General features: G+C 50.2%; 1 protein-coding gene across 5 annotated transcripts in view; it reads left to right on the plus strand.

Moving 5' to 3' along the window:
* NFATC2 (nuclear factor of activated T-cells, cytoplasmic, calcineurin-dependent 2) overlaps positions 1–27,952 on the plus strand; it is a 149,126-nt gene that overhangs the window by 76,948 nt on the left and 44,226 nt on the right. For all 5 annotated transcript variants that reach the window (XM_012656910.1, XM_012656909.1, XM_012656911.1 and 2 more), the window contains exons 4-6: positions 1,113–1,315; positions 2,258–2,430; positions 16,214–16,354. In XM_012656910.1, the coding sequence (XP_012512364.1) occupies positions 1,113–1,315; positions 2,258–2,430; positions 16,214–16,354 (517 nt within the window). The remainder of the gene's footprint in view (positions 1–1,112; positions 1,316–2,257; positions 2,431–16,213; positions 16,355–27,952) is intronic.

Here is a 27,952-nt window from a genome sequence, read left to right on the forward strand (position 1 = left end):
TACCAGTTTATATCCCTATCAGCTACATGAGAGTGCCTATTCCCCTGCAGTCTCCAAAATACTTCATATTAACAAATATCTACATGTGTGCCAATGTAACGGGTGAAAAATGGTATCTCATGGTTGTTTAATTTGCATTTTTCTGTTTCCAAGTCAAATTGAACATCTGTTCTATGTTAATGGCCATTTGTTTTTTTTGTGAACTTCCTGGTCGAATATCTTGCCCATTTTTTTTTTCTGTTGGATGGCTTTATTAATTAATTCATTCAGCAAATATGTACTAGAATGCTTCCTGCGTGCTAAGCAGTATTCTAGGTGCTAGGGATTTTGTAGCAAATTAAATAGACAAACTTTTCTGCCCTCAAGGAGGTGATAGTTTAGTTCTGAGAGAAAGACCTACGCAAAAGAAATCAAGAAAATACATAGTGTATTAGATTGGATAAAAAGAAGGAGGAGAAGGAGACAGGGAAGCCTCCGGGGTGGGACTCAATTTTAAGTAGGAGGTCCAGGAAATCTTGTCTTTTACTTACTCACTTGTAGGCATTCTTTGTATATTCTATGTGCTGATCTTTCGCCTATTACTGATATATGTAGCCCCGATTTTCTTCCAGTTCTTAGCTGTCTTTTGACTTGCATGATGATGCTTTTGTCCCAGTCTTTTTTTTAAAATTACAAAATCAAACTTTGTTAATTGGAATATAGTCACGTAGAAAGTGAAAGTTCTTCTGATCTTCCCAGGCAACGATCGTCAAGGGCTCTGGGTCTGTCCTTTCAGATTATTTTTTGTCCTCACTGCTGTGCAACACCCCCTACAACCGCAGTCATCAGTTAAGCATAGTTTCTGGCCGTTTCTCCACAAATGCAATTCTGATCTACTCTCCATAAATACAGTTCTTTCTCCTGGCCGCTTAATGTTCCATTTTAGGGGGGGATCTCTGTGCTTTATCCAAGCCGTCCCCTCTGGCTGGACATCGGGGCTGCTTCTGGTTCCGTGTTCTTCCAGACGGCAATCTCGTCCTCTTCCTACTGCTCACACATTCTCTCATCTTTTTTGTTTGCTGGACTGGAGCCGCCGCAGCCCGAATGCTGATGATTTTGTTCTCTCCCCGCAGCTCCACGGCTACATGGAAAATAAGCCTCTGGGGCTTCAGATCTTCATTGGGACGGCCGACGAGCGGATCCTCAAGCCACACGCCTTCTACCAGGTGCACCGCATCACGGGGAAAACTGTCACCACCACCAGCTACGAGAAGATTGTGGGCAACACCAAAGTCCTGGAGATCCCCCTGGAGCCCAAAAACAACATGAGGGCAACGTAAGGGCTGGGGGCTGGGGGCCGAGGGTCCTGGCGGGGCAGCGAGCAGGGTCGGTGGCAGGATTTGGGAGAGGGGACTCCGCGGAGCTGACGGAAGCAGCCGTTGATGGCAGTTCTCAATCTGCGGATATTTTCATATGTCTTGGGAGGAAGAGCACTCATGAATCTTTGAATTACGTTGCTTGGGATGAGGTTAAATTTATTTACATTGAAAAAATCGATTTGACTCATGGAAATAACAATACAGGGAGGTGCAAATGCACAGTGCAGATACGCCTGTTGCTAAATATGCCTTTGCCTACGGCTAAAATTTGGGAAACACGGCACACATGTTTTGGGATTGAAAGCCTTTTTGTGAGAAAATAAATTCGAACTTACAGAAAAACTGCAAGAAGCTTGCAGAGAGCTCCTGAGTGCTGTAATCTGGTAGCTCAGATTTACCAATTGGTGATATTTTCACATTTGCTTTATACTTCCTTCCTCACCCCCTTTCCCGAACCTTTTGAGAGCTAGTTGTAGACATTATGCCCCTTTCCTCTTAACTACTTCAGGGTACATTTCCTAAGAACAAGGACGCACTCTCACATAACTGCGGGACATTTGTCGCGTTCTAGAGATTCAGTGTCGATTGCTTCTCTTAGCTACTGAATAACCTGTAATCGATATTCACTAGTCGCGTAGAGTTCTTCACATGCTTTCAAGAATAGAAGAGTTGGCATGAAAAATCTCCCCAGAGAAGTAATTTCCACTGGGGAATTTCTTTAATTACATTTTTTTTTTTTTTACCCCTATCTTGGTATAAATTCCTGGCTGAAATGCTTACGGGTGCTTTGCAGTTAGCCCCTGTGGCTGGCTACAGGACAAGTTAAGGGGGTTTTATGCATGATTTTTCCTATTTATGAAGATGGTCGGTTACAAACGGGCTTCTTAACCTCCCGGCAGCATCGACTGCGCGGGGATCCTGAAGCTGAGAAACGCGGACATCGAGCTGCGGAAAGGCGAGACGGACATCGGGAGGAAGAACACGCGCGTGCGGCTGGTTTTCCGGGTTCACATCCCAGAGTCCAGCGGCAGGATCGTCTCCTTGCAGACCGCGTCCAACCCCATCGAGTGCTGTAAGCCGGGCTCCGGGCAGGGTCTTTGCAAGGCACCCAGGGTGGCCACAGGAATGGGTGGGACCTACAAAGGATATGTTGGCCCAAAAGGACCAAAGGGGCCAGAGACAGAGTACATTGAAGGGTTTTCCATCTGCTTCTATTTGCTTCCAGAGGGTTTTGTGGCCTCCCAGGAAATGAAATAATATGGCTAATGAGTAGCCTACAGCTTCGTTTAGAAGATTGAAAATGTGTAAATATTATTCTGGTTTGAAAAAGGGTAGATGCGTTTGGAGCGAGTTCTTTGTACGTGTGTCTCTTTTTTCTTTTCCTCCTCTCCCCTTTCAATATGAACAACAATATCACAGTGACTCTTGTTAAGCTTTGACGCTGCTGGTCACAGTGCCAAGCGCTCAGCATGTAATGGGTCATTTAATACTCACAGCAGTCCTTGGCACTAGCTGTGGTCACTGTGCCCATTTTATAGGTGAGAAGGGAGAGACCCAGGGGGGTGAGTAACCTGTGCCTACAACTAAGAATGGCAGGGTTGGGATTGGAACCGGTGCTTTGCATGCAGGAGCCACGCCCACCCCAGGCCCTGCAGCCCATCCCTGCGTGGCGACTGAGGTGTGTTTGTGTCCAGCACCGTGCCAGGTGCTTGGGTTCCCCAGATGGGCAAGATGCTCTCTCTGTCCTCAGCGAGCTTACGGTCTGCTGAGGATAAGGACACCTAAACAGATGGTTGTTAAAGTTGCAGAAGTTTTTTAGAACTAGTATGAAGTGGCCAAGATCTGCCACTTGGAAAGATACTGAGCAGAAACCTTGCTCATTTCTACCAGGTTTTCAGGAGAGGTAGCTTTATGCTCATCCTTAGACACTTTCTAGAAGTTTGTTAGTTTTTGCAATTAGACATGACAAAGCTTACTGTCGGCTCAGTGTTTGAAAGTTTGGAAATTACTTTAAAATGTATAAAGAAGAAAAGTAAACATTGTTCCAGAAACAAAAACAGCTTATATTATTTTTTTTAGTCTCTTTCCTCCAGGAATATTTTCTTTTATGTTGTTATAATCATGTTCCATATTAAATTATTTCAGAATTTTTTTTGCCTTTGTATTGGACATTTTACCATAACTGGGTGTCATAAAATCAATTTCCTACAGAGACCTGGAAAGTTGTGAAAATGAATGGAGTGGGTTGGGTGGCAGACATTAGGGAGTAGTGGAGATTGGGGGCCAGGATGGCACATTCCCCACCTAAATGGGCTGCTGTTGCTTAACTACAGCCAGTGCTTCCACATGGGAGTATGGACTCAATGTGGCCACATCTTCTGACTTTTTAAAGAGAAACCAAAAATCTCCTGATTTAAAAAAAAATGGCAACAAATTCAAAATACTCTGTAGGTCAAAGTCTGCCTGTGGCTTCTGTTAATCAGAGGTGGTCTCAAGACATTGATAAGCAAAGGGGAAGCCTGAATATTTTATGCAGAACACGTTGGGGAGCTTGGTCTCGATTGGTCTTTGGAAACAAATGAAGGAGCCCTCTGACTTCTTCCAGTCTTGCAAGCGAAGACACAGATCAGGCTGAGCTGGTGTTGAGTTTATACTCTGATGTTGGAGGAGAGAAAGACCCAATAGCAGATAACAAGGGAGAACAAGTGTTGGAAACCACATCTTTGTAGAAATATTGGAGTTCCCCTACGCTGCTCAGCAGACCCCACCCCATCCCCCGAACGCTGGTCATGGTGGCTGCCCCACCCCAGCTTGGTTTTGAACATCTCATGATGTTGTTAGTGAGTGTCTCCTCAGTGATTTGGGGATTTCGAGCAGATAAGGTCTCCCTTTTCTGGCAAGTGACGCACTCTGTAGCATGGGGCTGTGGTTTGTAGCAAGGTGAGGACCAGGAGGCCGGAGCAGAGACTGTACCCATGTTCCTCTCTGTCTCTGGGTTCCTCAAGGCAACTTATTTACGTTCGTCTGAGACTTTAAGGATCATCACTGAACTGCAGGTACCTCCGGCAAGATCTTCAGGGCATTAGAAAGTTATCTGAACCTTGAATTTTTTTTTCTTTTCTTTTAAAGTATTTGACTGATTCACCTACCTCGTTTTGACAGATAAGGAAACTGAGACTTTCTTGGGAGAGTGGTTGACCCATTTTTACTTAGTAGATAGCAAAGCCAGAGTCTCCAACTTTCTGGTTCTATGAAATACCTTCTTTCATTTCTGTAACCCACCCTTTCCTGCAATGCCAAGCTGAGCTACCAGTTGGCTTCTCTGCCTCTCACCCGTAATCTTCATTTTTTCTTCCTTCTTTGTTCTGTTCCCCTAGACCAGTGCCTGTTAGTTCCATAAATATTGGACGTCTTGACTTACTGTGCAATCCCTAGGGAGATGTTCAATAAATATCTGTTGACAATTAGTCAATAACATGCATTAGCAAAGATGTGTAAAATAAATATTTATTGACTAACGACTTAGTGTATACCCTTTGGGGAGGGTGAGTTGGTAAGAAAAACACTTCGTGGGCTGGTACTTATTTGCAAGGCTAACTTATTTACTTTGGAGGTGCCTTTATGTGCCGTCTTAGGGATCAAGGGTAAGTTCTTAGAATTTTTAGTAGAAAACACATGAACAAACCACCAGAGGCCACTCTTTGGAAAGTGGAGTGGTTTGCTAAAAAATGCAGGTTCCTTCTATTAATAATACCAGCTTGCCAGAGGGCCAGTCTCACTTTTGCATAGACGGCGCCCCACGTGTTTCTGGTCTCCTGTTTCCGCTAGGTCTTCGATGTTGCCAAGGAGATCCTTCTAGTTTCCACCACTGCTCCTTCCCTTGTTCTCAGGGAAGGCTGTTTTGAACCTTCTCCAGTCTTCCAACCTCTGAACGCCGCCCCCACCCCCTTCCCACTCCAGGCAGATAACCGCACCTCCCACTTCTCTGGGAACAAGGACGAGGTCAGAAGGGAACACCCTCGCCTTCCCCAACAACAAGCCACCCACTGCTGGCAGCTGCCTGCAGCCCTCCCTCCCGCCCCGTCCACTTGGGGTGGAGCAGCTCCCTGCCCTGCTCAGCCTCCCTGTCTGGCCGGGGCCCAGCCCCTGCCTCCCCGGCTCTTCCGTATTCCCGGCCCCAGTCTCCTTGGGGTGGTTGCACTGCCCCTGCTCCCCTCCGTGCTAGTTTCCCAGGCTGTCAGAACAGTCACCCACAAACTGGGTGGCTCCAAACAACAGAAATTTATTCTCTCACAGTTCTGGAGGCCAGAAGTCCAAAATCAAGGGGTCGGCAGGGTTGGTTCCTGCTGGAGAACACGAGGGAAAAACCGCCCCATGCCTTTCTCCAGCTGCTGGTGGCTGCTGGCTGCTGGCTGCATCCTCCCTTCTCTGCGTCTCTGTGTGTGTGTCCCTTTCTGTAGCTTGTAAGGACACATGTCATTGGATCTAAACCCCAATGCAGGGCGATTGCATCTCTATCTTTACCTTAATTATATCTACAAAGATCTTATTTCCAAATACGGCACACTCTGAGGTTCCAGGTGAACGTGCAGTTCGGGGGTGCTGTTCATTCTGCCTGCTACACCTTTGCAGCGCACTTCTTGACCTTCCTTCCTGTCTACTGCTCAGTCCCCAAATGCACGGGGATCTTTCTCTAACTTGTCAGCTTTTGCTTATGCTGTCACCCCCACCCAGAACACAGGTTGTCAAGCTTGGCTGCGTGCTAGAATTACCTGGGGAGTGGTTTGCTAAAAATATATATATATAAAAATACTGATGCCCTGGTCCTGCCCCAGAGACTGATTTGGCTCGTCTGGGTGCAGCCTGGGCATGGAGACGTGCAGCGGTGTCCCTGATGATCCTGATGTTCGGCAGAGTTTGAGAACCGCCGACCTGGAGCCCTCTCCTGCCCCAGTCCTCAGTTGCTTAGCAAACTCCTTATCCACGGCCCCTGTGTAGACGGCTCCTGGCAGAGGAAGCGACCCCACAGGTATGGGGTCCCCTCTTTGTGCTCTGACAGCCAAGATTGCTTGTTAGTCTCTCTCTTATAAGGACCAGACCAACCCATGTTTGCCAGGGCCCGGCGCATAATGACGCTCTCCAGAATGTTGAAAAAAATGAGAGAGGAGAACAAGGATTTCCACGCAGCCTCGTGGGGAGAAAGAGGCTGCAGTGAGACAGTGGATGTCTGCAGGCGCAGATACCTGGTACCCTGACAACTTTCCAGAACCTGTCCAGCCGTGACTCGCAGTGGCTCTGCCCCAGGCCGGAGGGCTTTCTCCCTGCCCTGCAGACTGTGCCTCTGTCGTTTCACACCTGCGCTGCCCCCGCCTGCTCAGCGCGCGGTTAAATCCACTTTGCTCATTTTGCAGGGGGTGGGTGTGGGGTGTGGGTTAGAGATGGATTTTTCTCACACGCTTCTCTCTCTCTCTCTCTCTCTCTCTCTCTCTGACATGTATGTTTTTTACTGGGGTATAATTGAGATACGGGAGATTGCACAGACTGTAAGTGGTTCGGTGGTTTCTGACAATCGCACGTACCCACGTAAGCGCCACTCGGAGCAAGATGTAGAGCGTTGTCCTCCCTCCTGGTGCCCCTCCGGTCAGTGCCACCTCCCCAAGCCCCACGCAAGCAGCCACTGTTGTGATTTCTGTAGGCATTGCTTAGTCTTCCTTGTTCTGGAACGTCGTAGAATGGAATTACACAGTCTGTACTCTTTGGGGTCCGGCTGTTTTTGCTCAGCACGTTGTTTTTGAGACCCGCCGCTGCCGCTGTGGGATCTGGTAGTCCAGTCCTGTTCATTGCTGGGCGGTATTCAATTGTATGAATGAACAATTGCTTCTTTGCCATGTGATAGGTGTTCGAGCCGTTCCAGGGCTTGGGTATTTTGGATAGGGCTGCTGTGAACGTTCCTGTTCAAGTCCTTTGTGGACAAATGCTTTCGTTTCTCTTGGGCAAATACCTAGGAATGGAACTGCGTGTGTATGTTGTAACTTAGGTATTCTCAGTGTCATTTTACACTCCGTACAAGAGCGCATGAGAGTTCCAGTTGCTCTACATCCTCACCAGCATGCAGTATTTTCCGTCTTGATGATTTTAGCCATTCTGATGATGTAAATTGGGATCTCATCACGGTTTTAATTTGCATTTCAACAATGACGAGTGATCTTGAGCCCGGTTCAAGCGCTTGTTGGCTACCTATGCATCCTCTCTGGTGGAGTGTCTGTTCAAGTTATTTGCCCATTTTTTATTTGGTTACTCATATTTTTATTGTTAATATGCAGCATTCTTTATATGTTCTGGACACCAGTCCTTTATCAGATACATGTATTATGAATATTTTCCCCCAGTCTGTAGCTTGCCTGTTTACTTTCTACATGACATCTTTTTATGAACATCAGTATTTTATTTTGATGAAGCCTAATTTGTCATTTTCTTCTCTTTTGGGCTTGGTGCCTTTTTTATTTCCCCAAGAAATTTCTGCCTAACAAAGGTAGCAAAGATATTCACTTATGTTTCCTTCTAGAAGCTTTTGGGTTCTGGCTTTCACGTTTAGGGAACTGACCCATCTCGGGTTGGTGTGTGGGGGTGGGGAAGCAGTGACACTAGTCATGCCAATCAGGGAAGGCCCCTCTGAGGAGGTGGCATGTTAACCCGGACCTGAGTGACTGGTCCAGGTGGAGGGTACAGCAAGTGCAAAGGTCCCGGGGTGGCAGGGAGAAGCTTGGGGTCTCCAGGGAACAGAAAGGCAGCCGAGGGAGACTGTGTGGCATGAATGGAGGTGAAAACCCCAGCTGGGGACTCTGGATTTTATTCTGAGTGAAGTGGGAAGCCTTGGGTTCCAAGTAGGGGGCCGACATATGATTTATATTTTAAAACTCTGTGCTACTCTTTTAGCACAGAGCCTAGCACACAGTAGGTCCTAGTAAATTCTTGAAGACCAAATGAAGAAAGAAAGGAGATGGGAGAGACAGAACAGGGAAGAGGTGAAGGAAAATGAGCAATGACCAGTCACCTACTGTGTGTCGGGTGCTTTCTGTATGTGGCTGAATCGGCGTAGGGACACCACGGGGAACCGAAGCACAGAGAAGGTAACTGCCAGCAGCCACCCACCTGGTAGGAGGCAAAGCCAGCTCTGACATCACATCCTACTGAACCCCAGGGCAATGATGTCGACCTACATCTTGAGTGACAAGATTAATTTGGGCCAGAAATCCAAAGGGTGGCTTCATCTCATTGTAAGTGAGAGACCAGCCGCTAGGGACCCCAGGGGGCTGTGGACACCCCCACACTGCATAGCACCGGATTATCTCCCTCGAGATCCTGTGGCATAAATCTTGGATGGAATCTGGGCTTCGGACAGAGTGCAGGTTGGCCAGGCCTTTGTTAGCCTTTGTTCTCCAAGCAGTGACCACGAGGCCATGTGTCAGAAACACCAGAAAGCTCCATGCTTGGGAGAAAGCGTTCAGAGTGGTGGGAGGGAGTATGCACTCTGGAGCCAGCAGCTTGAGTTCAAACCCTGCCTCTGCTGCTTAGTCCTAGGGAAGTTAACATTTTGTGCCTTAGTTTCTTCATCTGTAAAATGGGGAGATAATAATACCTACCTCGTTGCAGGGGTTAAATGAGCGTGTGTGCGCATCTCACGAAGGAAGTACTAGCAGTGATCACACAAGATAACCCAAGTACCTCCCTTGTGGTGGCCCAGTCTGGACAAATCTCATGGTCTCACGTGCAGCCCTCCCATGACTCTGCAGAGGAGACTTCCCATACCTCTGGCTGCCACCCTGTCCCTGCAGGGAGACCACAGCCTTAGGCAGCAGTAGGCAGGTGTGGGAGTTTAGCAAGCACGCATTGTTCCAGGTGAGCCGGCAGCAGGCAACACACCCTGCTGCGGGAAGGAACCCAGATGCTTATCTGGCCGGTGGAGTGGGCCGGGTGGGTGGGTGATTGCAGGAAAGTTGATTTTTCTGAGAGCCTGGGATTGGGGTGGTTTCTCTGCTGATCAATACGGTTACCTGTCTGGCCCTTTGCTGGGCTGGTTACGTAGGAACAGGGAAGGCAAATTGCCCTCGTGAACGCCTACGGTGTGCCCACAAACACACTTGACTTGTTTCCATCCTCCTCGTGACCCCAGGAGGCCCATCTTAAAGACTTGCTCAATCCGTTCGTTCAGAAACGCTGCACTGACGTGTGCCAGGGACTGAGGCACAAGAAGCTGCCCTCGCGGAGTGTGTGGCTACCTGGCTGGGCCTCTGAGGGGCAAGACTTGCTGCGGTCACACGGCTGGCAAGGCAGAGGGCAGAGCTGGGGTTATAGGCCAGGCTCTGTTCTCTGTCTAGGCTGCCTGGGTCCCTCAGCCACTGGGCATTCATGGAGCGCTGGGGAGGGTCTTGTTCTGGGGAAACATCCGGGACTATTCTGAAGGAGCACCCGTTAGTGCGCCGGGGTGGCAGAGTGATGGTCTGATCAGGAGAGGGAGACGCCAGCTCCTACTCTGCAGCTGGCGCCGTGTGGGTGGGGCAGGGTGAGAGGAGGTGTAGGTCTCGCAGGGTGGGTGCTGGCGCTCTGTGTTCTGTGTGAGGAAGCGGAGGCCCTTGAGGTCCCGAGCTAGAACCTGGTCCCGCGCACCCCAGATCCTATGTATCTGTGCACGCCGTACCCACTCCCGTACTGGGAATGCTGACAGTTTCCTCACAGAGGCGAGCCCCACGCTAAGGGGGAACTGGGTCCCGCCGCGCCACCTCCCCACTTCCCAGGGAAGACCCCGAGAGGGCCCGAGTGGAAGCCGAGGGGTCTGGCTGCTGGCCCTGCCTGCCAGTCCCAGGCGAGGCGTGAGTCGGCCCCCGTTCTAGGCCGAGCTGGGCCCGGCTGGGCCAGGCTGCCGGCCGAGGACGAGGCCTGCCGTAGAGACAAGGAGGGCGTGTGTGCAGCAGCCGGAGCACCTGGATGGCTGGGAGGACGGAGGACTCTTCCTGCGAGGACGCCCAGTGGCTTTCCCACGGGGTCCTTCCCTGTTTCACTGGAAAAGGGCTCCTTGCAGCAGCGGAGTCCCGCAGTCTGGGTCCAGATCCTGCCAGTCCGCTCACTTAGCTGTGAACTGGCGGGCATAGCTCAGTGCCCTCAGCTGTGCGAGTGATTCCTGCTCTGTGGTCTCACGGAGTTGAACAATGAAAACAGACATAGCTAACCCTCGTCGAGTCCTGACGAGGCGTCTCGCACGTCCCTGCATTAGCTCATTTAATCTGCAAATAGCCCAGTGAGGCGGGTGCCACAATTATCCCCATTTTATAGATGAGAAAATGGAGGCAAAGAGCTTGAGTGACTTGCCCAAAGTCCCAAAGCTGTCACTGAGCTGGGCCTTGAACTCGGGCAGTCACTCTGCAGCATCCTTACTTTTACCCACGACCCTAAATCGCCTCGACCGTGTGGGTGTTTTATAACATAAACAGAAACCCGTACACGACGTGCCTGGGGACCTGCGCGCTCCATGGCATCTGTAGTTTGCTGCTGTTGACAGAACCTGCCCCTTCTGCAGAGCTGAACTGCCTCTGGCCCCTCCTGACGCTCTTGGGTAGAGATCGTCCTTCTTGGCCACCCAATTCTACAGCAGGGCGAATCGCGGACAGGCGGTAAAATCCCATTTCTGGGCCTGCTCAGGCCAACCTGGGGGACCCCGTGCTGGTGTGAATTTCCCTCCCTGAGCCTTTGCAGAGGCCACTGCTCTGCCGCACATCAGCACTGTCGCTGGTGAAAGTAAACACCCAAACTGGTTAAACCAACAGCGCCCTGTTGATTCAGAGCTCGTAAAAATACAGAAGCCCCGAGCCACTTTATGACGTGCCAGAATCCGGGGGCAGGAGGGGGAGTCCCGTTGCAGGGGCCGTCTTGGAGCTCGAGCTGGAGCAGAGGTCAAGGCGTCACCCCCAGGCCAGACTCAGGCCCTCAAGCATGGCTTTAAAGCAGAGGCCCCTGGTAGGGTTAGAAAACCGCAGCTGCGCACTTGGGATTTTTTCTGCAATCTCGAAATGAATGCAAAGCCCAACAGGTGTTGGGGGTCTAGGCCTGGGAGGCCCCCTGGGCTTCCTGAGAGCCCTCCCACAGGCCCTGGAGGAGTCACCCCAGTTCGCAGCCATAGGTGATGGAGGGTGCATCACAGAGCAGCAGAGGACTGGAGCCTGGGGAGTGATGTGGGCTGCTGTTTGCTTCCTCAGTTCCTCTTTCGGGGCTGATTGGATTCCATTTGCTCTGCCTCTGAGGACTGGGGCCTGCTCTGGAGGACTTCCCCTGTCCTCAGGTGGCCTCTTCAGTGTGGAACTTGGCTCTTAAACAAGTGTGTGTAACAAGCCACCTGGAAAGACTGTTGAAATGCAAATCCGGCCTCTGCCTAATAGACTGGGGCTCTGGGGTGGGGCTGTGGCCTGGGCTTCTGCATTTCTATTAAGCCCTCCCCCAACCAGAGGGTTCCCCGCAGATGGCCTGGGAGCCACACCTGGAGAGATGCTGGCCGCTGGGGTCAGGATCCACCAAGAACAGTGGTGGAGGTGGTCTGTGTAAGCGAGCGGATGTGGTCTGCTCATATTTGGTCAAAGGTCTATTATAAGACAACGGTGTTGATCCTGTGGCTGGCATGTGGCAATTACTCAAGAAGCTGAAGCTTTTAGTGTTGTTAACCTTGCTGACCAATGTTTATTGAGCCGAATGTGCATTTCATCAACTCACCTATCTGAGCCTCATGACGACCTGCGAAGTGCGAGCGTTAACAGCCCCATTTTACAGATGGAGAAACTGAGGCTCAGAGCTGTGAAAACCCTTACAAGGGTCGCCCAGTGGGGTTGTCTAACACTGCAGCCTTACCAGGGGCAGGAGCTGCCTTTGTTGACGGTCTGAGAGCCACAGCTGAGTTCTGAGCCCCTGTTTGCTCCTCTGTAAGATGGGACTTATGGTGTCTTCCTTGCTACTGCTGTAGGGCTGTGATTTAAGGGTTTACAAAGATAACAAGGAAAACGTTTTGAAAATGACTAAGCAAGGAAAAGAGCAGCGTTTTGAAAGTCAGTGAGAGTAAACACTACAGCATCTTGGGCAATTACTGTGTGCTGGGCGCGGGCTCCTTGTCTTATATTGGGTATTTTCTTTTGTTGTGGGAAAATGCACACAACACAAAATTTGTCATTTTAACCATTTTAAAGTGTACAAGTCAGTGCATTAAGTACCTTCACAATATTATGCACCTACCACCACCCTCTACTTACGGAACTTCTTCATCACCATAAAAACATAACCCTGCACCCATCAGCAGTCACTGCTCAGTCTCCTTCCCCAGCCCCTGGAAACGCCCGTCTGCTTTCTGTTTCTATGCGTTTGCCTCCTCTAGATGTTTCATGTACACGAGACCATATACTATTTGTCCTTTTGCATCTGGCTCCTTTCACTTAGCATAATGTTTTCAACGTTCAACCCTCTTCGGGTGTGGAATCAGCGCTTCGTCCCTTTTCATGGCTGAGTAATATTCCGTGTGAGTGCACTGTGTATTCACCTATTTGTCCGTTGGTGGACCTTTGGGTTGATACTTTACCAGCTACGTACTGACCACATCCACGTATTTATGCATAGGATTTCTTGGACAGCTTGCAGTAGACCCAAGAGGGCAGGTACTGTAAAGATTTTACAGGGGAAGCCTTGGTGACTCAGAGAGGTGAAGTGAGTTGCCCAAGGTCACACAGCAGGGAGGTGGCAGACACAGGACTCAGACTATGGTTTTCTGACCCTGGAGCCCGAGCAGCAGTTAGCTCTGTACGCTCCTCCTGCGGCTCTCAGGGCCTTGCATCGTGCTGCGGTGATGGTGCCACCCGTCAAACCTCTGGTCCATTGGACTCCTCTGAAGATTATTTTAAAAAAAACTAGACTGTGCTGGGGTCTTACTTCCAGACCATTTAAGCCGTATCTCTAGAACAGCTGTTCTCAACCAGGGATGATGGTGCACCCTCTTCTCCAGGGGCCATCCAGCCATGTGTGGAGATGATTTTCATTGTCACAACTAGGGCGTGGGGTGTGCCTGGCATCCGGTGGGCAGGAGCCAGGAGTGCTGTGAACACAGCACGCTGCACAGGATGGGCCACGACAAGGAGTTGTCCAGCCCCGAGTGTCAGCAGCGTGGGAGTCGAGAAACCTTGCTGTAGAACTGGAACCCGGATGTCGGCCTGTTTTTTAGCTCCCCAGCTGATGTTCAGTGTGCAGCCAGGGCTGAGACAGAAGCCCCGGATTCCTTGTTAAACTGCAGATTCGGGCTCAGTAGGTGCAGGCCGGGGCCTGAGGTGCTGCAGTTCTGACAAGCTCCCCAGTGACGCTGACGCCCCATCCCACGCTTCGAGTTCTAAGGCTGCAGTGCGGATAAAGGCTTGCAGGCTGCTGGGCTGGACCCCCTTCTTTGCTTTCTCGCTTTTCTCTGTCCTGAAAGTTTCATTTCAACAGTAAGTTTTCCTTCAGGTAAAGAGTAGGGAGTGCAAACTTGACAAAGGTGGGATCGGTGGGTTGCTTGAGATTGAGGCTTTGAGGGAGAAGCAGGGAGGTTCTTCGGGAAATAGAGGAGTTGTGTTTGCTGCGGCGCAGGGGGCAGCCGGCCCAGCCAGCCTCCGGCCTCCAGCCTGGGCCCTGCTGGCTGCGGGCCCTTGGCCGGCTGGCCCAGTAGTGATGACTCAGGCTTTCCACCTGTGAAATGGGCGGGATGGCTCTTGCCACCTCCCCACCCATTCCCAGGGCCAGAAGCCCCCAGAAGCTCCTCACCTTCATCAAAGGCAGATCTTAAAAGCGGGGACCTGCAGCTGCTGTTTTCGCTGCTAATAAATCTCCATTTGTGGCAGCTCAATTAGGAAGTCATCAGAAAGCTCCAATATTGAAAGAAAGGATTAATAACCCAGCCCATGTGGGAGAAATTAGCAGCTTCTGCAGAGAGGCCTTTTTAGTGTATGCTTGTGGCTGGCAGCCCCGCGGAACAGCGCTGGCAGGCGGGTCTCTGGGAACAGGGAGAGCCCGGCCCAGCTGGGAGGGGAGCCCCATCAAGGGGATCGTTGCAAGTTGCTAGGTTGTGCTTTCAAGGTGAAGTGTCTGGAAGCCTCTGGCTGGTGCTCGATAGACTCCCGAGATGCTGCCAAGCGCATCCTTGCCCCGTCCACGTGGCCCCAGCAGACGGAGGCCCAGGCAGGGCGGGAGGAAAGGGTTAGGATTGAGCCTTGGGCCTCACGCGGCTGCTGCCTCGGCTCCCGGATGAGGAGGTCCGCAGGCCCCTGGCATGGAAAGGGCTGGCCCTCCGCCCAGCTCTCCGGGCTCCGGGAGGCATGCCAGCAGCTTAGACTGACTCACCGGGGGAGGGCCGGCCTCTCGGCCCACGCTGGAAGGCGAGGCTGGGGAGGCAGGGCCCGGTCATGGCTGCGCCTGTTCTCTGTTTCTCACCTGCCCAGGGAGGGCAGCTGGAGGGGGTCTTCAGTCTTTCCTACATCTTGCCTTCTAGAATAGTCTCTCGCCTGCTAGATTGGCTAAGGGACTGGGCTCTGGAGCTAGAGACACTTGCTTTTGAGGGCTCAAATCTAAGCTTCACCGTATACCCTTGGCCAAGTGGCAACCTGACTTCTCTTAGCTTTAGTTTTCTCCCCAGTCAAATGTGAATAATTTTAATACTTCCTTCCTCTGAGGGTTGCCGTGAGCATTCAAGCATAGCATTCCGGTTTAGTGTTCAGCGCCCGCCGGTCCCTCTATACTTCGTTCTTTATAGATACAGATGAGGATACAGAGGTAAACTAGCAGATACATTGAGATACATCTATCCACTCGTCCACCCACCCACTACTGAGTCTTCTTCTAAGTCCTGGACGCTGCTCCCGCCGCCCCGCCGGGCTTGCAGCAGTACACAAAGCGAAGCGCCACCCTCCCGGGGTTTGCATTCTAGCAGGCGGAGAGATGAGGGAAGAGAAACCGATAAGAGCCACATGTCATGTATCTGAAAGTGAAATGTTCTATGGAGACAAGCAAAGCAGAACGAAGTAGGATAAAGGAGACAGGAAGAAAGAGACAGACAGGCCGGTACTGCTGTTTTCGCTGTGGGTCAGGGAGGCCTCTCAGAGGAGGTGACATTGAGCAGAAACTGCAGGAGGTGAGGAAGGCAGCCACGCAGGTACCTGGCAAAGAGAGGCGCTGGCTCGTGCAAACGCTCAGAGGGAGGCGCGTGCCGAGTGTGTTTGAGAGACAGCGAGGATGTTCTAGAAGTATGGCTGGAGCAGAGTGAGCGAGGGAGAGTTCTAGAAAATGAGGTCATGGGGGTAGATCAGGGGTGTCTTAAGACCTTGGGAAGCATCACGAATGGATTCCAAAGTGAACACGTCTAAGCCCCAGGAGCCGGGTGCTAAGTTTGGCCTGCGCGATGCCCTCAGGTTTCGGCTGCCATCAAATACGCAAGGAGAGGGCATACTTTAACAGAGGAAACCTCCCAGGAAAAAATGGGTTTGCCCGTCCTTTTATAAAAAAGTAAAATGTCAAATTCTCGTTCACCTGTCTTCCCTGGAAGGAGAACAGGCATCTGTTTCTTGATTCGTAAACACAAAACATGTTGTTAGAAGGAAATTACCTCAAATGACTTAGGCCACTTTTTACGAGGACATTAACATTTGCAGGGTCACCGGTTGTCAGGAGTGATGGTTCCACTTTTTGATGACAACAGGTGACACGTGTGGGTTGTGTCTCATGACCATGAAAGCAGACCGCCTCTTTCATGCAGACATCTCCCCTTGTCACCATCGCAGTGACCTCTCTCTCTCTCTCACCCTCAGCCCAGCGATCCGCCCACGAGCTGCCCATGGTGGAAAGACAAGACATCGACAGCTGCCTGGTCTACGGCGGCCAGCAAATGATCCTCACGGGGCAGAACTTCACGGCCGAGTCCAAAGTCGTGTTTACTGAGAAGACCACAGGTCAGTGGGCTTTCAGCGGCTGTACGGAAGTGACCATCTCTCTTCTACACGACACTCATTTGGGGGTAGATCCCACCATACGGAGGTTCATACCCTGCTCTCTTTACTCATTGTGCCTTCAGAGATGACAAAGGCCACACTGTTCACCATCGCATGAACGTGCCATGCTGTATTTTAACTGATTTTAGGTGGTTTTGCTTATCCCCTACCTTTAACTCTTTTTTTAAATTATTATGTTCACACAGAGAAGCAAACTTTTTAACCATTTTCCTATCATAAGAAGGGAGGCCAAACAGTGTGATGATTAAGCATGCAAGCTCTGGACCTGGAAATCCTGGGTTCAAATCCTGATTTTGCTACTTGCTTGCTCTGTGATCTTAGGCAAATTACCTGACCTTTCTGTGCCTTGATTTTTTCATATATGTAATAAAAATAACAAGAGTTCTTACCCCCCATAGGGTTGTCATGAACATTAAATGAGCTGATACATGTTAAGTAATTATAACAGCACCAGGTATAGCATAAGCCAATAAACATTGGCTACTTATATTTTTATTATAAGTGGTACTGCAACTAATCTTTTTATACTTTTAGGATTAATTAATCTTCTTATACATGCATCTGTGTATCTTTTTTATTTAGAGTTTATTCCTAGCAGTGGAATTTGGATAGTCATTTTGAGGGCTTTAAATACATATTACTAAATTACCTTCCAGAAATCTATAAATTGAAACTTCTACCATGTCAGTAATACTTTTCACCCCATCCCAGACACGGTATTTTTGAAATTAACAATATCATTGTGGGATTAGTATTTCTTTGTACTTTGCACTTCTTTACTATGAGAAGTTTAATGTTTTTGGCCATGGGTATTCTTTCTTTGGTGTACTGTCTGTTAATGTCTTTTTCCAGTGGGGATGTGGTAAAAAGATACAGATCTGAAGTCGGAAAATACCAGGTTAAGCAATTATTGAAACGTGTTGTTAGAAGGAAATTAGTGCGAATAACTTGGGGTACTTTTGGATGCTAGACCTAATTTTTTTTTCTTAACAGGCATGATTTCAGTAGGTTAATTCAACAGGGTGTTGATGTTTGCTGATTTATTTGTTTATTGTCCTTAGGATGATCCAGAGAATATAACAGGCAGGTTGTCCAGTTGTGGGCATTGTGCACTGCACAAGGGTGCCTCCTTTGAGGGCTGTCATTCAAACGATACATCATGGGTCTGTATGTTACTAAGACAGCTTCTGAGAGGTGGAAGCACAATGTCTTGGGGAAGGGGTGCTTCTTTCCAACTCACACAAAGCCTCTTTTTGGAATGGGCTGGCCCTGTGCCCTTACTTTGAAGGCATGATGGGAGGCAGAATTTATTTTAAAGAGGTTTGACAAAGACATTGCAAAAAACTAAAAAAGGACAGTTACTGCGCATCTCCCCCCGTCCCCGGTGGTCCTGCAAAGCAGGAGCCGTGGGAGGACTGGGCTCTGCCGCCTTTGCCCCGGGGGGGCTCACCCAGCAGGCACAGGGCTCTGTTGCCTGAGCGGTCCCTGTCTATACTGAAATCTTTCTGTATATATACTTTTAATCCTGTTTTTTAAATAGCAATACATCATGAACGTTTATTGAGGTAATCGACACTCTTTGAGAACTTGGTTTTACATGACTGACTGCGTTCCGTCGTGCGGTCTTGCAGCACCTTAACCATTCTATTTGTATTGGGCGTCAGTCTGCTTCCAGCCTTACGCTATTCCGGCAGCTCAGTGATGAACGTCCTCTACGATCCTTTGGTCAGCTAGGTGACCGCTCCTGCTCTCGGGTCAGGCTGCTCGCGTTCAAAACCCAGCGCCACGACTCTCTAGCTGTGTGACCTTGGGCAGGTTCTTTAAACTTTCTGGGCAGCAGTTTCTTCATCTGTATGATGCAGATGATGACAGTCCTACCCCACAGGGTGGTCGTGAGATTAAGACTTCGTATGTGTTAAGTACTTACAACAATAAGTCGGTGTTGTAACAGTAAGGTAGCATGTAGTTGGTATTCAGTAGGTGTTAGCTAATACCGTTTGTCGTTGCTGTTGCCTAGGGTTCGGGATTGTGTGTGGTGTCATGGAATCAAGAGGCATGTCTATGTTTTTAAAAGTGTCTTGATGCCTTTTTGGGGAGGCTTATTTTGCAGGTGGTGGTGGGCCAGCATAAATACTCTGTGTAGTAAGAATTGGCTAGGCTCTTGTAAATCAGAGAGCAAACCGATGTGGCTAGAGTGGAGGCTGGTTAACACTGGGAAATATATTTGGATGAGTATGCAGAGGCCAGAAGAGAGCCTTTTCTTAGTGCCAGACAGAGACGTGGCCTCAGTTTTGTCTGGTTCTGGGTAAGGTAATAGGGAGTCATAGCAGGTTCTTGAGCAGGGGGAGTGGCATGAAATGTAAATAACCACATGAGCGTAGCTTCTACAGCTTTGATGCACCTCCAGTAGCAGGAAACCATCCTGCCGGCCTTCTGCTGACTTTTGCAAGAAACAAACGGCTTCAAAACACCTTATTGGCAGAGGGGAAAACGCTGATAAGGTATAAGCGTTTGTTACTCATGTCTAGGTTGACAGAGCCTCTGCAGGGGGCTGATGGAACTGTGTAGGAAGGGTGGAGGCTGGATCCCACCAAGTTCCTCAAGTACTTAGGAGCCAGCCAGCTTTCAAGTGTTCTGGGAGCTTAATTACTTTGAAGCTACCCAGGGGCGTCAATTAAGCATCTGTTGAATGAACGAATGAGGCATTTACTGTCTGGCTTCCGTTCTCTTGATTTCGGAAGAAATTTCACCTCTTGAAGGGAGGAAAACACAGAGCCTGTTTCAACTTCAAAAAACTGAATGTTAAGAAGCGTGGGCCAGCCTTGGCCTGCCAGCGGCATGTGTCGTCTCATCTCCGCTGGCACGGCCAGGAGGCACACAGATGAGCTCGGAGAAGTCGGGAGACTCATCCATAGACAATACCCAGCATTGTCCTGTTGTTCAGCCTCCCTGTGCCTTGGTTTCCCTCTCTGTAAAACAAGTCCTTCCCTCTTAGCGTCGAGCGCATAAACGAGCAGTAGGCACTTAGTGCATAGTAAGCGCTCGCGGAATGGTGGTGTTGTTTTTGTGTGGTCTCCCAGCATCCTCATTGCTCAGGCCATAGTCATCATCTCCTTGACACATACTGCTGCAGGGGCTGGGCGGGGCCGGCCAAGCTCTGGGGGGCCACAAGCACCGGCTCTGAGGGTAGATGGCCCAGTTCAAATCCCTGATCTGCATTTAATAGCTGTGTTGTCCTGGGTAAGTCACTTCCCTTCTCTGAGCAAACATTTTCTCTTTTGTAAAATACAGAGGATGATTTACTTCTCCCGAGGTAGGAAGATTAAATGAGACCATATAGATTAGGTTCTTTGCATAGGGCTTGGCACATTGAAAATACTCATTAAATGTTAGCTTTTATCATTATTATTATCGTTACATTTTGGCTGTGAGAGGACAAAGATGCGTAAGATTTTATCTCATGGAACCAAAGACAGAACAATTAAAGACGTTGAAAAAAACAATAAGTAATGATAAAAACTATGTGCCAGGCCTTGTTCTAAGCATGTGATATGATTCCTCCTGACAGCCCTACAAGACAGACTCCTGTTCTCCCAGTATTATTGATGAGAAACTGAGCACAGAGAGGTTAAGTAACTTAGTGAAGATCACACAGCTGGTAAAGGGCAATGATAGGATTTGACCCCAGGCAGCCTGGCTCCAGAGTCCTCACCTTGAACCATTAGCTGTTCTACTTTTAAAAAGCTTTGAATCACATTAATTTGCCTGAAGACTCTCCATTGGCCCTGAGCCATGGACTCGAACCATTTTGTGGTGACAGAGACCCTTGAGTTCTGCAGTGGGTCTCTGGCACGGGGAGGATCCATTTCTGACCCTTCGAGCCTAACTTAAGAATCCCGGGTGAATGTAGTTTCTGGGTTGACGACAAGAGACCAGGAGGGGCATCTGAGACGCCTGTGACACCCCAGAGAAGCAGTGGTCTTCTCTTCGGGGGACAACCAGCTCTCGCAGCTCTGACAGAGGGGGCTCGCCTTGCGTTTGCAGGGAGCCGGTCCTGCTCTCTTGACCCCACGAGCTCACCTCCCAGCCCGGGCGGCCTTCTGCAGGGGGAATCCCTGTTGCTCAACTTCTTTTTTCCAAAACTCATCCCCGTTCCCATCTCCATGGACAGTTTGGCCAGCAAGGGCGCTGCGGGGCGGGGCGGAACAGTTGAAGTTTTCCAAGGAAGGGGAATCCCAGCTGTTTCTTGCATTAAGGAAAGGTGACAGCCTCCTGGGCTAATCTTAGCCTGCGTTTGGTCATCGGCACCAGCGGCTCCAAAGTTCTTTTTATAGCCGTCGACTAAAATGGAACTGGCAGTTTCCACTCCAGCAAGATGACAGATCGGAGCACGGTGGAAAAACAGTAGGAGAGGGGCCGCGTGGTGTTTCTTAAGTTAGAAAAGCTCGGTGTTTTGGAAAAATGGCGTCTTATTTATAGCAGCGGTAATAATAATAATTATTATACTATTTGTATTACTATTTTTACTTATTTTTGTGAGTTGCAAGAGCGTGTGTGATCTGGCGCTTGCCCACCTCTCTGATCTCAGCCTGTAAGCCTCTTCCCCTGCCCTCGCCTGGCTGCGGCAACCCCTGGCTTCATTCTGTCCTTGAACACCCCAAGCTAAGTTCTGTTGCAGGACCTTTGCTCCTGCTGTTCGCTCTTAGAATGTTCTTGCTTTACAAGGCTGCCTCCTCCTATTCCAGTCTCAGCTCAGATTCACTTTCCCAGTGGGGCCCTCTTTCACCACCCACCTCCCCTGTGCCTTGTCACCTTCTGTCCCATTGTCCTGCTCTGCTTTCTTGCTAGCACTCAGCACTCTTGAGATTATCTTGTCTGTTTACTCAGTTATCATCTGGTCTCCCATGCTAGACTCTTAGTTCCTTGACAGCAGTGTGCTGCTGTGTCCTCAGCATCTAGAACAGTCCCTGGTACATAGTAGGTTGCTCATTCATGTCGTGTTTTTTTTTTTTTACTTTTTTTTTATTTTTTATTTTTAGAGATGGGGTCTTACTATGTTGCCCAGGCTGGTCTTGAACTCCTGGCCTCAAGTGATCCCCCCACCTCAGCTTCCCAAAGTGCTGAGATTATAGGTGTGAGCCACCACACGCCACTCTCATTCATATTGTTGAATGAATGTGTCATCTCCTTCAGTTGTCACTTCAGCCCTGAGAGGGAGCTGGCATTATCCCCATTTTACAGGTGCGGGAACTGAGGCTCATAGACTTCAAGTCGTGGGCCCCAGGTCAGTGCGCAGCCGATGACTGATGACAGAGCTGGAGTCCCAAGGCAGCATTTCTTATCAACTCCAGAGTAATTTTCTAGTCATGTCAAAGAGGACAAAGAGGAACCAAACAGAACAATTAGGATCGTCCCTATTTATCATTCTTAATAATTGCCGAAACGCCGTTTATGTGTTCTCTGAAATTTAAAAAATGTGTAACCCTGCAGGCGCGGTTCACTCTGGGAAGTCCAGGCTGTTCCTAACTTCAGTGGGAACCCTGGCCCCCGGCCACAGGCGGAGTCGGGGGGTCCCAGCAAAACATTGCAAAACAGGAAAAAATCTAAGGACACAAAAATAAAAGTGGTGTGGCAGCGGAAACGGGGTTGCCATGGCTTTGAGCGACTCGCTGCGCCTGGGTGGGATCCAATGTTTTGGAAGGTTCCTCCACATGACACAGGGTTTTGGAATTTTTCAGCTGGTAAATCCTCCTTAATTCAGGCCCGGCCTGGGCCAAGCAGCTCCCTGGCTCTCCGTGGCCCGCGGGGGCGTAGGTTGGAAACGGGCCTGCGTCGGATTACTCAGCTTCGAAACTTAAATTGTTTGAAGAGAAATTTTTGTTTTGTTTTGTTGGACGATTTTCTTGGAACAGCCTGATGGCAGAGGCTCCCATCACCTGTCAAGAGGGCAAATTGATTTTTTAGAAAGGAGGCGTGGGCGGTGGAATTCCCTCTTTCCCACTGAGTCATCATGTCCTGATCTGAGTCATTTTATTACTTGGAGGTCCCCAAAGGTTGTATTTTGAGCTTTGTTTAATAAATATAAGTGCGTGTGCTTAAAATAATTTTTTTTTTTTTTTGCCAAATTAAGTGTTTTTCCATGAATTAGTATCCTGGAAAAATTGGAACCACCTTAGAGAAGCCACACCACCTCCTCCCACCTGTCTCTCTCGCTGGGTTTGGCGGTGCTGCTGCGGTGGTCTCCGGAACAATAGAGCCGGTATGGGAGTCTCTCTAGATGGGGTTTCCCTCTGGGAAATGTCAGACTCCAGGCTGGGCCAGGAATGACTAATACTCTGCGGACCTTTGCCCTTGGTGACTCAGGTCCCCTGTGTCATCGGCCCCCTGGGCTGGAGCCCACCACTTACCCACAGCCTGGCTAGGACACGAAGCTCCCTCCCGAGATGGGCCAGATTGCAACTCTGACGTCCCACTGGGAATAGAGAAAATGGTCTCACTTTCAGAGAGCTAAATGTTTGCCTCCGCTTGGGTTCCCTTGCATTTGAGAACAGACTTCCAAGCAAGAGAACCCTGCAGTTCATTTTGTTTGGATGCAGTTGAAAGAGGCCACAGAGAAATGAGTTTTCTAATTAGAAAACACATTGGATCCAAGCGTTTCCACCATCAGAAATTGTTCCTGGTGCCAGAGGCCTTTGTGTAATTCCCAGTTCACAGGCTGGATTTTGGATCCTCCGGCAGACGTGGCCTGAAACCTGGATCGGCCTCATACTGTGTACCTCGGGACTCAGTCTCCCCCATCTCTAAAATGGAGTTGTTGGCATTTTAGCAATAAAAAGAGATTAGCAAACTGAAAGCGTCAGGCACATAGTAGGTGCTCAGGAAACGTCAACTGCCCTTCTACGTGTACTCTGGAACCTCGGTTTACTTCACACGGGGGTTGCTTGTCTGGGAGAAGAGTCCTTCCTGGCGCAGGTGAATCTCTCTCCTCACCCCTGACCCTCGGGCTCCTCTGAGCTGACAGCTGGAGGGAGCTTGACTAATGGCCCGCTCCCTCCCCTCCCCCATTTTGCAGATGGGGAAGCTGAGTCACACGGTGCGGTTGGCAGACTTCCTTGAGGTGACAGAGCTTGTCAGTGGAGGGCTGGGCCTGAAACCCCAATTTCCTGGTTCCCAAAGCCACTGGCTATCTGGAACGTGTGGTGTGGGGAACATTAGAGATGATCACCGAGCACCCAAAGGAGTTCCGCCTGGGGTGGGACCAGAGAGGAGCTGAGACCCGGCCTCTGTGCAAAGCTGACCTTGAGCAAGCCTCAGCGCATGCTCTTTGGCCTTGCTCCACCCACTCAGATGTTTGCTGAACACCTACTGTGTGCAGTACCATGTCAGGCACTGAGGACATATGGTGGATGCGGTCCCTGCCCTTGCGGGTGGACAGTCTCAAACTTGTTTATAAGCAGGACACTTTTCAGGTGTGGGAAGATGCTATGAAGACAGTGAAACCAGGTCATAGGAAAGAGAGAGCAAAGGATATGGAGTTGGGGGGGAAATACTAAATTCAAATCTCAAACAGTGAGTTTCTTCAATGGCAGGGAGCTTGGGACACACTTGTAATAAAAAAGTGTTCATTCTGAAATTCAAATTTAACGGGATGTCTTGTATTTATATTGGTTAAATCTGGTGACCCTGGGTAGGGAGGTCAGGGAGGACTTCCCTGAGGAGGTGGCTTTGAGCGGAGCCTTAACGCTGGGAAAGAACGGCCCGCGAGGACTGCCAGAAGAGCGCTGGAGGCAGAAGGAACCGCCTAGCGCCGGGGGCCCAGCATGGAGGTGAGCTTAGGGCGCCCGAGGAACTGAAAGCCGACCCGGGCAGCTGGTGCTAGAGGGGCTGTGTGACGCGAGCTGAGCCTGCAGAGGTGCAGGGGGTGGGCAGACTGTCCCGGCCCCGCAGGCATGTCGAGGGGTGTGGCTTTTATCCCCAAGGCAACGTGTGGTTGCCGGAGGTTTCCAGGAGGGGCGCGGCAGGGTCCGATGGATGTGTTTAAGAGCGCTCTGGCGATCTGGACGAGGGATGGGCTTGGCGGGGGGTGGCGCCAGTGCACGCTGGGAGGTGAGCGAGCAGCTGCTGCAGTTGTCCCGGCACGGGAGGGCTGGTCAAGCCCACCGAGGAGGAAGCGGTGGGGCAGGGGAGGCCAGACTGGGCAATCTGGACTCCTTTCCAGATCCCAGTCAGTCCATTTGGGCGGTGTCACCATGTTGGACAGGTGAGATCCTAAGCTGAGGGGACATTCCTGAGCCCCCCGAGTCTGCTGACCTCACTGAGCCCACGCTTCCAGGGAGGACGCCTTTTTCTGCTAGTTAGCAGTCATAAAGAGCAGACTGAAATGACTTCAACCATTTTTATTTGGCTAATTTTTAGAAGCAGGGCCAGGCCTGGGAAGCCTCACGCACAGTTTCCTAACACAAGCTGACACTTTGATTTCCTCCGTGCTTGCCTTGAGCCCAGTGGCATGCTCATGGCCCAAACGAGGATGGATTTGCCTTCCTCCTTTTGAGAGCTCGCTCGTTTCTCCTGGAGTGCTGTCCTGAGCCCACGGCGCATCCAGGCGGACCGCTGCAGCTCCAGCCCCGACCCAGGCCAGCCCTCCTGCCTCCTGCGTGCTTCGTTCCCTGGTAGAATTCAAGAGCTGCCTGCAAAGAGAAGCCCTTACACTGACCGTCGGGACCATGTGTTAGCTGTTGATGCATATTCTTCGTGCAGGCCGGTGGGGGTCTTCTTGAATCGGCCCTTCGGTGACGTCAAAACGAAGGCTATACTGTTCATTTAGCCATGCCCCCACCCCATTTTTTTTTCTTGCAGAATTAAGTCTTCTCCTAGACCCAACCCTTCGCCTAGAGCGGTTGGCTCCCTTCTCTTCCCCTCTAACTAAGACTTGGAAGGGCCTGTTTCGTGCTGGCTGCCAGTCCCTGTTAATTTTGGATGGGGGAAGTTTGCCCGAACATCTGCTGAGAAGACCGAAGTCCTTTATTTCCTCTAAGCCCAGAGCAGTAGAAGCATACTTGGTCTTCCTGGTCCTATTCCATGGGCAGGTCTGCCCAGAGCCCCAGACCCGGGGCATGGGTTGGGAGGTGGGTTCTATAGGACTCCTGGTCCACGGCACTGAAAATGCCCTCTGGGCTGAGTTGCTCTGGTTGTGTTTGATTCCTCATCTGCACCCACATTCCCAGCTCCTTCCTCATCAAATGGTTCCCAAAGAGGATTCCTCAGTTCCCTCAATAAGGGCCCAGGGATTCCTCTTCACAGGGTCCTTTTGCAGGAGAGCTCAGTGGCCCTGGCTATGGGCCACACATTGGGGAATCCTGAGGTCAGTTTGTTCATTTATGCAGCCAGTATTTATTGAGCAACTACTACATGGCAGACACTGAAGTACCAGAGATAAAGCAGAGAATGTGACAGGCACAGCCCTGCTCTTGGGGTGCTCACAGCCTGGGCGGTGGGGGATAGCAAACCAGGAGGTAGCCAAAATGATGCCGGAGAGTGGAAGGGAGGAGTAGAAATTACAGAGGGTGGCTCAGGGGGATCTCTGTGAGCTGGAGCTGAAGGACGGGAAGGGACTGGTCATGGGAGGTTTGGAGAAGAACAGCTCAGGAGGCAGAAACAGCAAGTTCTGAGGCCGGGACACAGGCAGGCATGGCCGTTGGAGGGGTAGAGAAGGCCAGTGTGGCTAAGCCCAGCTGGGGGAGGAAGCTGGGGATGGGGGTGGGGTCCCCATCCCAGGAGCGGAGAGGACCCTTGAGTCCACGTCTCTCTTGAGCCCCTTGAGCCTTGAACGTTGGGCCCTGCCTCCCGGCCCGGAGGCCCCTCGAGGGCGGGAAGGGGCGCGTGGCTCATCCCACGGCCCCCACGACCTGCACGGGGCCCTCTGTGCAGCGGGGCTGAATCAGAGCCGGGGGTCCGTGCCCAGCCTCCATCCCGAGCGAGAGACAGGCCAGTAAACGGGCAGCTGCGATATACCTTGTTCTCATGGAAGAAGCATTTATTAAAAAAAATAAATAAAAATGCAAACAAAGTCACCCATATGCTATATGTTTGTGGAATCAGTGAAGGGAGACACGAAGGTCTCACCTCACCTGCCCAGGCCCCGCCCCGGAGGCGCGACCATAAGAGTAGTTCCGGGCACAGGTGCCCTGCATTCCAGCAGACGTATTTATAGTCCTTTAAAAAAATTGTTTTATTTCCAAGTATTAAAGGGGTACAGATTTTTTTGATCCATGGCTTGAGTCAGGGCTATAAATGTGCCCATCACCCGAATAGTATTCATTTGTACCCTTTAGGTGTGTTTTTGCCCTCCGTCCCGCCCCCTGCTTGATTTCCAATGACTTTTACTTTAAAGCGGCGTCATGTTCTACATACTGGTCTTCAGCACTTTAAAAAAAAATCTACTTTTTAATATGACAGGGATATGTTTCCAGGTCGGAAAATACAGATCTACTTTATTTTAAGGGCTGCCTAGTATTCTTATCTGTAATATACCTGATATTCCACACTAATGAAGGGTGGCCCATAACTAATTCAACCAGTCCCCTATCGACAAATACTTTCTGTGGCCATTTTATTCATTTGCAGTGAGAAATGTAATGCAATAAAATGAAACAAAAGACTTCAATACCTGCTAGAACACCTGGGTCCGGTTTGCCAGCCAATTCATTTTTCCTAGAGTCGGACCAATGTGAAACTCCAAGTTCTAAGATACTAATTATGATAACTATGGGCTGGGCCTTTTGCTAAGCATTTCACATATGCCATCTATTTTAATTCTCACCGTGATTCTTTGAGGTCAGTGACACTACCTTTACCATTTTGCCTATGAGGAAACTGAGGCACAGACAGGCTAAGCTACCACTCAAAGGCCACACCGCCAATAAACGGCAAGGACAGGACTTGAACTGGGACAGAGTGACCTCAGGCTGAGAGAACCCTACCAGCATTTATTTTGAATTCCACTGCCTCGTGGGAGCCCGGCTCAGAGGGTGGGATTAGTGCGTCCTCCCAGCGAAGCCCTGTGGCTTGAGCACCAGCGATGCAGGGCGGAGGCGGGAGGAGGAGCCCCGGAAAATGGCCCTGAGGTACTTTGCAAACTGCACACTTCCCTTAGAGACCAGCCTTCTGGAGTGTGTCTTCCACGTGCTGCGTGAAGTCTAGAAGGACGACAGATGTGGGCTTTCACTTCCTGTCGGGGACTTGTTTGTCCAGAACTGAGTGCAGCCCCTACGCGAGAGTGTGCAGGCCAGGTTGGATTCCTGAAGCTGTCCTTTGAGCTTCCGCTACCTAAGAGTGTAAAAGAAAGGAGGCAGACTCTTGGCTTCAGCTACGGGTTAGCTTTTCATTCCTCCTCCCATGAGCACGCGCTCTCTCCCCCGCTCTCACTTTTTTTTAAGTTAATGGTGAAAAAAGACCTATTTTTTTTTTTTTTTGAGACAGAGTCTCACTGTGTTCCCCGGGCTAGAGTGCCGTGGCGTCAGCCTAGCTCACAGCAACCTC

Source organism: Propithecus coquereli, unplaced genomic scaffold (genome assembly GCF_000956105.1).
Source record: "Propithecus coquereli isolate 6110/MARCELLA unplaced genomic scaffold, Pcoq_1.0 Scaffold527, whole genome shotgun sequence".
Taxonomy (NCBI): domain Eukaryota; kingdom Metazoa; phylum Chordata; class Mammalia; order Primates; family Indriidae; genus Propithecus; species Propithecus coquereli.